At 51.9% G+C, this 10842-nt stretch overlaps 3 protein-coding genes across 3 annotated transcripts; 1 reads left to right on the plus strand and 2 right to left on the minus strand.

Moving 5' to 3' along the window:
- Window positions 1-628: 628 nt before the first annotated feature.
- Window positions 629-2016, minus strand: PG997_012641 (uncharacterized protein; the record flags this gene model as incomplete). Its single annotated transcript, XM_066816955.1, has 2 exons — window positions 629-1882; window positions 1936-2016. The coding sequence occupies 2 exons, from the start codon at window positions 2014-2016 to the stop codon at window positions 629-631; spliced, it is 1335 nt and encodes a 444-aa protein (XP_066662647.1).
- A 982-nt stretch (window positions 2017-2998) lies between these two features.
- On the minus strand, window positions 2999-4237 carry PG997_012642 (uncharacterized protein; the record flags this gene model as incomplete). Its single annotated transcript, XM_066816956.1, has 3 exons — window positions 2999-3294; window positions 3417-3896; window positions 3985-4237. The coding sequence occupies 3 exons, from the start codon at window positions 4235-4237 to the stop codon at window positions 2999-3001; spliced, it is 1029 nt and encodes a 342-aa protein (XP_066662648.1).
- Window positions 4238-5338: 1101 nt separating this feature from the next.
- Window positions 5339-8909, plus strand: PG997_012643 (DNA repair protein rhp9; the record flags this gene model as incomplete). Its single annotated transcript, XM_066816957.1, has 3 exons — window positions 5339-5467; window positions 5828-7604; window positions 7660-8909. The coding sequence occupies 3 exons, from the start codon at window positions 5339-5341 to the stop codon at window positions 8907-8909; spliced, it is 3156 nt and encodes a 1051-aa protein (XP_066662649.1).
- Window positions 8910-10842: the final 1933 nt, after the last annotated feature.

Genomic DNA, 10842 nt, shown 5'->3' on the forward strand with positions numbered 1-10842 from the left:
CCGAAGCCAAGAGTAAGCAGCAGCAGTTAAGCCCGAACCAAATCCGAGCCAATGCCCAGCCTCCGCACACACCCACACTCTCGGGAATTTGGAGACCAAATCTTCGCCCGGGTATTGTGCCAACAGCATGGATGTTTGTGAAACGGTCTGACGGGCCCCCGGCATCTCACCAGGCTATTCGCGGTTGTTGATGTACGGCGTCTGCAGTTGGAGGGATAGATATACACTGCATAAACCGGAACCTATAAGGATCATGGCCGTGTCCTCCGTCGTACTCCAGCCGGGAGATAAAAATCACCGATGAAAGAGTGGGGGCAACGTTCAAAGACCGGGAGGGAAGGAGACGAGTTGCAAACGAGATATCTTGTTCATCTACAGTGATATCGTTTTATGTACATGAAAGAAGAAAAGGCCGTCCTGGGAGTCCAGAAGTACCTTGGTGGTGGAAAAGAAAGTAGGCATGCTTCCAGCCTGCCTGCGTATGCTGCAAAGAGTCCTTCGGGAGCATAACCGCTGCAATGGAACCCGATCAACCCCTGCCATGCAGGCAAACGACACTTTGACGCATGTACTTGTCGGGTAGAATCAAAAGGTATGCAAGCGATGCGGCACCATCAATGGTACCTTCTTAATTGAGGCCAGCAACGACATAGTTGTAGTTGCAGTAGCCAATAGACTCGGCTTTGACGTCGACGCTACCCTGTCCTTTCATAAGGATCTTATTGTTGTTGGCAGTGTCGATGACTTCGAAGTACTGGGGCCCCGTGGCCAGGCCGGGCTCGCTGCCGTAGTTCAGACCGGGCTGCAGGGCGACCTTGCGGATCAGCTGGCCGCCGCTCCAGATCTGCAGACGCAGATTCTCGAGGCCGTAGTCGGCCGCTACGACGGCCCAGTTGACGGCATCCTGAGCTGCGCCGGAGCCGCTGGGTCGGCCCTCGGGGTCCGACCGGCACGACGCGCCCCTCTTGATGGCGCGGTACCACATGGAGCCGACGAGCTGCTTGTCGATGGGCGGGCGCATGCCGCTGGCTTTCAGGCCGTTGTTGAAGGCGTAGATGAAGGACGTGAAGACGGGCTGCCAGGCCACGTGGCTGTAGTTGTCGTTGTTGGCGTACTCGTACATGGTGTCGAAGATCCCTTCCATGCGCAGCGTGCCGATGTAGTGCGACTCGCCGCCGTCGTTCCAGGTGATGATTTCGACGTAGTCGGCGCGGTCGCCCATGTCGAGGATCTCCGTCATGCGCTGCGGCATGTTGACCTCGCCGGGCCGGTACCAGTGCTGACCGGTCCAGTGCTTGTACTGCAGTGTCGAGAGCGGCATCATGTAGGCCTTCTTCTTGGCGTGCGCGGCCTTGAGCACATTCTCGTCCTGCACTGACGATACGTTGGAGGGAGTGTTGCTGTTCCGGGGCCACGCCGTCTCCCAGCTGAAGACTCCGTCGACCGCCTTGCCCCAGTCGTTCATCCAAGTTCTCGGGTTGTCGAAGTAGTTCGGGGTATCGTCGAAGTTGGGCACGAAGTAGAAGTTGGTCTGGCCGAAGGAGCCCAGGAAGCTGGCCCAGTAGTTGGCGTCGGTCCCCTGCGCGCTGAAGGTGCTCAGGAAGGGCCGCTGGTCTGGCCCGGCCCGGTAGTAGGCATCGTGCCCCGCATACTGCTTGAGCAGGTCGCTGTAATAATAAGCGTCCTTGTGCTGGGCGAGGTCCAAGCTGAAGAAGAGCTTGAACTGGTTGTCCTTGGCGGCTTTGAAGAGCTGGCTCGTGGCGTCGGTCGCCCAGTCGGCGGTGACATTGCCGATGTTTAGGGCGAAAGCGGCGATGCCCATGTTTTTCGCATCGATGACATCTTGGACTGCGTGATTGGTATCGGCCCACAGTGTTTGGACCTACCGAGATTATCAGTTTCAGTCACAACAGAACGAGGGAGCCAACGACGGACCATGTAATGAGCGAAAACATCACGGGCAGCAGCCAGGTGAACCAATGCGGCTACCGCAGGTACAAAGGCTCCCTTACGCATGTTTGAAGTTTAATAGAAGGAAGCCGAAGAAGTGACAGTTGCACGAGTAGAGCAGTGGGCAAGTAAAGGCCATATTTGAGACGGAACGTTGGCTACTATATACTCGACGATATAGGTCGTTGCTGACAAGGAAATACGGGGCTAATATATAGTATAGTAAGCTCAATTCCATGCATAGCGCGGCGGCCCGGACGGGATGCGGTGATCATCTGGTCGGTGCTTGGAGGAATGGCTGTCAAGTGGCTACCCAAGCAACTCGAGGCGTGAGTGGCGCGAAGCTCGGCCTCGAAGTGCATTAGCCTCAAGTTTCAGGGGTCAAGTTGTAATGAACCGGTAAGCCGCAGGACCCGCTCACTTTGCTTTTGTGGTTTGGGGGCTTTCTGTGGCAGGTCAGCCCTTTTTTGGACTATGAGCTCCGAATGGGAAATCGAAATAGGAAGGTGAATGTCAATGCTTGTTGGCTTGAGTGCATGGAATCATTCGGTTTGGGTCAGACGACTGAGATGTGTTGTCCAATAGGCAGTCACGTTGCGGCTACTGGAAGTTGCCACTCAACGTGCTTACTACAGTATTACCTTCCATATCGTATGACCTTACAATTCTAAGTAGGTAATTTTCTGCACATTGCCAAAACTTACTTGCACATGTATCGTTTCTGCTTGACTACGGTTGTACGTGGCTTCTTGTTTCCTGATACGCCGTAGCTTGGTGCTCAATCTCATGAGTTACTGGGTAGTTCTTCTCAAATCAGCCTGACCTATACATTACGTCATGTAAAACAAGTGGCTGCACAAGCTGAAAGTTGAGCTATGAATAGTACAAGGCTGCGAGACAGAAAATATGACAAACAGACTGTTTGACAAAAAGCATGAAGCGGCGCCTGCTCCGCCCCGTTTGTAATCACTATATCCATCTGCCGAGCTTAGTGATGACAAGGCTGAATTTCCACCCGTCATCTGCGCGAATACGGGGTAGTGGTAGTTCATGCAAGGTCAACGGTGTTTCTCCGGATACTCTCCTCCAGGCTCGTCCAGCCATTCTTGCCCATGCCACGGAGCAGTTCCTCCGCACGCTTGCGGAGCACGACATCACTCAGGTCTCTCTCGCTTTGGAAATCGGTGGGGAAGCTGCGGTCGGGATACATCTTGCGCAGAATGGTCAAGATTCCGTCACCATTAACAGGCTCCGCAAAGGCAAAGATGCGTTCGGATACGACAGTCGGGTTGATAGTGGCGGCGACGTGGAGCAGCGCAACATCTTGGATATCAACAAAGTATTCTAACACAAGGAAGAGGCTTACAGTTAGCTTCAAAATGATTGTTTGCTTGCTCGTTGCCACCCGAACGTTGAGGTCAGACGCCCAGATGAGCTGCAGAATAGCTATGGTGTCCATAACTTACGTGCAGGGAGACCCGCCAACAGCGCAGGGTTCCCTCGGAAGAGTTCTGCCAGCATCCCAGACGTAGAAGGATGTCCTTGGTGTACCGGGTCCAAACTGGCGCCGAAGGTGAGGTTTGGCAGCACTGCGTTCAGCACGAATCCAGGCTGCTTTTCGCGCATAAACTTCCAGGCTGCCTGTTCGCCAAGCGTCTTGCTAGCTGCGTAGACGAGGTACCCTCGCTCGGGCTCGTAAGGAGGATCACGGTACGCAATAGGCACGACCTCGTCGTTCCACGTGTCCGCGGTGACGGTGAGTGATGTGTTGGGCTTGGGGATCAAGGCCGCGGCCGACGAGGAAGTCAGCACGAACCGCTTGACGCTGGGCTCGGAAGCCGCGGCCGTCAGCGCGTTGACGGTACTGGCAATAGTTCCCGGTATTACTTTGTGCGGATCCGGATCCATGCTGGGATTGGTGGCTGTGTGAATGACCGCCGACACCCCTTTATAGCAGTATAAAAATGTGTTAGCCTTCCTCTTGCCCCTGGGATATCGCCGGGCACGCGGAGGGTTGCTTTATTTGGTACGCACCTTTGATGACTTGATCGTATGCCCCATCTGCTTCTATATCTGGGACCGTCACGAACTCGAAGGGCCCATGTCCATACTTGGTATCAAATAGTTCACGAAGCCAAGCATGTTTCAGAGGATCGCGGGTGGTCCCACGCACCCTATAGCCGGCGCTGAGGAATGCATCGGCAATGTTGGATGCAATGAAGCCATTCGCGCCAGTTATGAGGACTACTGAGCCTCTGGGGACTACAGCGTTATCGAATGAGGTCATGGCTAAAAGAAAATCTAGGTACGTTTTGGAATAACCTGTATAGGGGTATGGGCAACCAGCAGAACGGAGCGATAAATATGATCGACACTCGACTGTCTTTATAGATGTGTGTACTTATATCCGGTAGAGACACTCGGTTTGTAATCCATTGTGCTTCCGGATCCTTTCATGGTAAACGAATCGCAACTTTCAATTGTAAGCCTGCTGAGAAATCCATTTGATCATGAGACGAGCGCCTGATTATATAGCAGTGGTCCACTAAAACCTCACCAACTTTTCGTTTTCGTACTCCGAAACTCCCACTCCGTTTGAGAAATAGTTTCCGGTATATCCGCACAATATCCCTTTAATGGCGAAAGCGCCGCCTCTTTCTCGCATAATACTTCCCGTAACGAATCAACAGGGCAGTTTATATCTAGCGGAGTAAAATCACTTGTCCGTACAGTAGAGCGTAATCTGATTGTTCGGGGCATTGCACAAGCTATACGTAAATGGGGTCTTATTTGCTGCAATTCGGGACTTCAAGGGTACATACAGGTAACCGGTCCCAGTGCGGGGAAGTGATTCTGCAACCTCCCGACATCATCTTTTGCGGAAGCTGACCAGTTATGGTTTTCGGGCTGGTTGCTGTGGTACGTTCTTGCGGGTTACTTCACTGCACCAAGACGTAAACGCGATGGCAATTCGAAAGGGGAACAACGGGAAACCACACCCTACTTGTTGTGCTCCTAGTTGTCTACCGGGGAAAAATAGACCGTACGCCGCTCGCGTAAAACAGCATCGGTCATCGGTAAGAACGCACCACGTTTGTGTTCACATTAGGTACATATGCTTAGGTACCTAAAGTACCTACTGACAGCAGCTTCAAACAATCGGTCACGGGCACGATCTCATAAGCCTTGAACAGATCCATGTGAGCAGGTGCGACCTACTAGTACACACTTTAATTGAGTAGCCACGACTAAAAGACCTCTCACGTGATCTCGCGTGGCTTTGGCGATTTGGCGAAACCAATCTCACTTCTTTGTTCATTAATCCCAACCACATTCATTACCACAACCTCAGCTCTCCTCCAACCGTCCTCGTGGCAATCAGTCCAAAATGGCACGTCAAAAGAAGCCTGCGAGAAGCATCGCGAAGGCGGAAGAGCGCGCGTACAAGGGCGACAACGAGTCCCAGGATTCGCAACTCGTTATGCAAAACATGCATTCGCTATATGGCATTGGCCAGGTACGTCGATTGGTGGAGCTTGCGATGATCGGCTTCCAGGATTGCTGACAAGGATTTAGCTCAGTTCATCACCATTGCGCTCAATCGACCCCCTCAGTTCATACCAAGGTATGTTTGCTCATCCCTTCTTCGGGACTTGTCACTTGTGACCGTCCGTCCGATCAACTTTGCAAACATCTCAAGGAGTTTTATTACAGCGCTGACTGGCCAGCAGGTAAATCAGATCACCACCAGAGACCGGTAAGCTTGTTGTGCGCCCACATATTTAGCGACCTTTGGCGGCTTGGCAGACCTCAACCCTGCCTAGCTTGCCAGCCTAACTCCAGGCAACGATGTCACTGATATTGGTCTTTTTTTTAGCAGCAGCAGACCACGCCCGGAGCGAACGCGTCCATCGTATCCACGTCGCGTCCCCAACCGCCACCACCAGTCACTCGTGCGACCGTGATTGCGACAGAGGCGCCCCTTTCTTCGGAACGACGGCAATCCACCACAACAACCAATCAACGGCAATTCAAATCTGCGATTGGTTCCAATACTCTCGCAGATGACCATGCCTCACTACCGAAGCTGCGACCAACGCCGGCACTGAAGAAAACGATGGAGGACGGCAGTCAATCACCCACGCAGTCCAATGAGGGCCGGAGCTATGAACAATATCGAGAGATCCGAGGAGAAGCCTTCGCTTCTTCTCAACTGAAACCCGCAGATTCTGGCGATCGCTATGAATCACAACGATCCCGTCCCGACAGCGACCACGAGCATGCGACGCTACACGAAGACGAGACAGGCGCCGTGAATTTCGACTTGGGTCAATTCGGACCAGCCGCAGCCAGTCATGCGCACAACCTAAATGATGCTGAGACCGATTCCGGCTCCGATGACGACGAACGCGATCGCTATTCTTCAGTTGCTCCCGTATCGCAGCCCCGCCGGAGCTCTGGTTTTCTGCCACCCCCATTCGTTCGCAACTCCTCCACTGGAGTGCCACCTCCAGAGACGCCAGCACTGGCAACAAGACTCTGCCACGCCGGTGGTACTGCCGAGCCATTGATGCCAAGTTCGCAGCTTTTTGCCAACACCCAATTCACCTCGGCTGTAAAGAAGGTCGCATCTCCAACGTCTTCAAGGCCCTCGCCAGAACTCAACCCAAACACCATCTCGCCGAACCCACAATTAATATCCTCTCCTCTGCGCGAACGTGGGCTCCGAACCTCTCAATTACAGGTCGAAACTTCCAGTCCATATGTCCCCCCACCGTCATCTGGACCCGTACCCACGACCCAAGACCCGTACGATGCTCCCGAGTCGCCCTATTCGAAGCCCCAGAGAACCAGATCTGTACCAGAGCCTATTCGAGACTACATTCCCTCGCGGAGCTCGCCCGCTGAGCGTCAAACCTCGGTAGGGATTCTTGACGAGTTCGGTGCGATAAACTCCGACTCTGATGTGGATCAGGAGATACGCAAAAGACGTCAACGCCGAGCGAAGCGCAAGCAGGAAGAGGCCACACGGTCCCTCAAGGCTATTCCAATCTCTCGTCCTGCTTCCAGGTCTGAGGAACTGATTGAGGTACCATCTACAAACCGAAGGAAGATCGCGTCGCGCTCGGCTGATCAGTTAACATATGAGGATATCGGCGAGGCACACGAGACGGTCGCAGATTCTCAGGATGTCGCTACTAAGAATACGGAACCCTCCAAAGATACGGCATCGCAGAAGAACAGAGCTCTGAACTCTGCAGCTCAAGAGACTGGCATTTCTTCTTCGGATATACCTCTGCTCCCAAGGGTGCAGCCTATCAACACACATGGCAGCCGAGACCTCATTCCAGAGACGAGCCCTGCTGGCACAGCGGCAGCCGAACCCAAGGGTCCTAGTCCACCTATCTTATCCAATGTGCCAACCGAAGCCGCATCAACACCAACGTTGCCTCCGCCGAAGAGACTCAAAAGGTCCGAGATTAAAGAGACCGACGAGATTGTTATGAGCGACCCTGGTGACCAAGCCAAACCTATGGGCTCTTCTCCTCCAATACCAAGCACGGCGCCGCTTCCCTCCTCTCAGTCCTCTCAACCTTCGCGCCGTTCTGACCGGCTCCAGAATGTCGCAACCCCACAACCTGTCCTTTCGTCCAGTGCGCCGAACTTGGTCGATCCTGGTACGAGATCGTCGACGTTAACGACACTCAGTGCCACCCCCGAATGTTTCGTCGAGTACAACTCCGTACACCGAAGATGAAGAAGGCAGCGAAGAGCCACCAAAAAACAACCTTTCATCGCCAGCCGCAGCCAAGGTTCATCGCCAGTCTCGGCCACTCTCGGCTATGAAGACTTACAGTCCAGCACGCCAACGTACCCAACGTGATCGTGCCAGAAAGGAGCCTAGCAGACTTGCTCGCCAATCATCGGTATCTACTGATGAGCTCGCTCGGCCCTCGCCATCGCCAGCCTCTATTGCTGGCCATACACGGGGCTCGAGGTCGTTCAGGGCTGCCAAAGACACAAGTCTACAATTCCCGTCTGGGATTTTCAGTGGTATGATTTTCGTGACAACCATTGGTTCATCCGACAACGACAAGAAGAAGAAGACCGAAGCTCAGAAGAGAGAAGAGGCAGAAAAAGAAGAAAAGAAGGAAAAAATAGAAGCTCTGATACGAAAAGGCGACGGTCACATCATGAATGCTGGATTCCATGACCTGTTTGAAGATCAATCATCCGTCGTTCCCGAAGCTTCGTCTAAGATATCAGCAAGCTGTCTTAACCTAACTCAAGAAGCAGCCAATGCCGGATTCACTGCTTTGATCACAGACAACTGTTCGCGCAAGGCCAAGTATATGCAGGCTCTTGCACTGGGCTTGCCGTGTTTGTCCTGGAACTGGATATCAGCTTGCAATGCCAAGGGTTCTCTTGTGGACTGGCTGCCTTACATGCTGTGTGCTGGGCCGAGTACTGTCCTCGACGGCGCCTTCAAGTCACGCGATCTACCAGGGTACGAAGCATCTTCTGCGAAGCTATCCGAGACCATCAGTCAACGACCAAAACTTCTTAGCGAGATGAGCGTTCTGCTCGTGGTCAAGAAGACCAAGACTCAGAAGCACGAAAAACGATGCACGTTTTACGCCTTTCTTGCCCATGTTCTAGGGGCAAACCTTGAGCGTGTCAATACTCCCACGGAGGCCGGAGATCTATTACGAGAAAGAGATGAAGCCGGAAGCCCATTCGACTGGGTTTATCCCGACGGCGATGACACCATATTCAGTGTGTTGACTAATGGCCCACCCACGCAAGTCAGTAATACCAAGAAAAGAAAGAGACAGAGCACAACGAACAGCGGCTCTTTTGGAACGCCGCTTCGGAACATGCCTAGAATCCTCACAGATGAGTTGATTGTTCAGAGCATTATCCTAGGACGGCTCGTTGAGGAAAGAGAGATGCAGTAGCTCTTGCATTTGAAAAGGCGTCGGATGGTTGTACAGATATGAGGGTTACAGGGAAGACTTTACACGTTTGGCTGCTTGATTCACCCGGCGTTGAGGATTATACTGCGAGATACTCCGGACTTGGTAGCGGCTCTATCATCTACTAGGAGTCGGCTTTGTAGGTTGCGATGAGACCGAGCTTGTACGAATGTATTACGCGACAGGGAAAAGAAGTATTACGAGTTATTTGCTACATAATGGAACCGATCACATGGCACATGATTATCCCATTTCACAGTTGTTACCTATTGGCGTGGCCTCTCCGACGTTTTAGGGGTAAGTGGGCATACTATTTACTGGAGAGGCGCTCTCGCTGATAACAGGTGTTGGCCGGACGGGTCGTTGTTGGTGTGGATCGCCGCACTTACAGGCGTCGATGGCGGTGGTGATCGTGGGTGAGTGAGTGAGTAAAGGTAGTCATAAGCAGAGGGCTGTCCTGTCTCGTTGTTCTCCTTGGAAGGGTTGGAGAAGGATGATGCTCCGTTTCTATCGTTTTCAATTGGGGACCGATGGCCCTTTTATTCAAGCTCTCTTTTGCCTCAAGTCTTTTCCAAGACTCTAGGGCTTACTCTGGGCTAGGAAAGGGTTCTCCATCTCCTTTGTGAAGCCTTTGACGGCACTCCTTTTTGCGCTCATGACAACCACCAGCATATGAAATTACGGAAAGGCGTTCTCGCATCTTACTGTCACACAATACAAAGGTATCTTATAACTTGGTGATGACCTTGGCAAATTCAGTGCATTAGGCAAGCATGCAGCCTGGTCCTCCTGTCAGCTCTATCAAATTTCCATAGCAACACCCCCTGGACCTCTTGGTCAGATCTTGAGTTTGCCCATATTGGTCCATTCGTGGAACTGATGCCTGCCTCGCCATCTCATCAGTCCGGGGGTGGCCAAAAGCAAACCTTGGGCGGTTCAGGATGGAAATTTCTAGTTTACTCAAATCACATTATATCCTCTATGGCCCTATATTCAGTGCTCACCTACTCTCTTCCATGTCAGGTCCAATTCTGTGTACAGTAATAAGTTGTCAAATTGTTTTTGAATCCTTTCTATACCACCAAGAGGCTACCTATTAACTTCAAGTGTTTTTTTTTACTTTCCACTGTCCTCGTTGGAAAAGAAACAGGGGCAACCGATTGCGACCCAACCACCTACGGCGCCATGGAAAGTGGCTAGGTGTTATGGAAAAAATTGTTTTAAACAGTTCGGTTGTGAGACCAGCTTGGAGGGTATCTAAGGAAACACGCATCGGGACCCTGGCTCCCTGATAAGTCTTCGTAACTGGTCAGTTCTCTCCAGTGATGGATTCTTTTGCTATCATCGACTTGTGACTATATCTTTCAATCCTTCAACCAGACGTGTACGTCACAATAATGAGCACGATATGCATACATGAGGCTGTCATCAGATATCAGGAAAACTTCATACAAATATCACCAGCGGTCGTACAGATATTGCCTAAGAACCAACCAAATTGACAATTATATTTCCCATGAACACGAGCCACTCTGTGAATTTCTCCTGAGAGACACACATTTGTGCAAACTGGGCAAGCACAGCCCTCGAAGACAGAGACGGGGAAGGTATGGCAGCACGTATTACTATAAACGAAGCCCCTGAGGAGTGCTGCTCCAGGATTAACCATCAATGACACCGGATTTGCGTCTTGTTTTATGAATATTATGCAGGTTACATACATTATTTGCTCTTCTTTTTACTTCTAGTATATTTGCAGTTCATCAGAGGCGAGTCTCCTTCTCAGCTTATGTTGGATGAAAATGCGAAGGATTCTATTATACGAACACTTGAGTGCACGAGGGTGCCGGTTGCTGTCAGCCTTTCGCAACATCGCCACAAATATACGGCAAGTCACTTTCGGGATGCTTTCCTT

The sequence above is a fragment of the Apiospora hydei genome, assembly GCF_038363865.1.
Source record: "Apiospora hydei strain CBS 114990 chromosome Unknown utg000009l_segment0_segment0, whole genome shotgun sequence".
Lineage (NCBI taxonomy): Eukaryota > Fungi > Ascomycota > Sordariomycetes > Amphisphaeriales > Apiosporaceae > Apiospora > Apiospora hydei.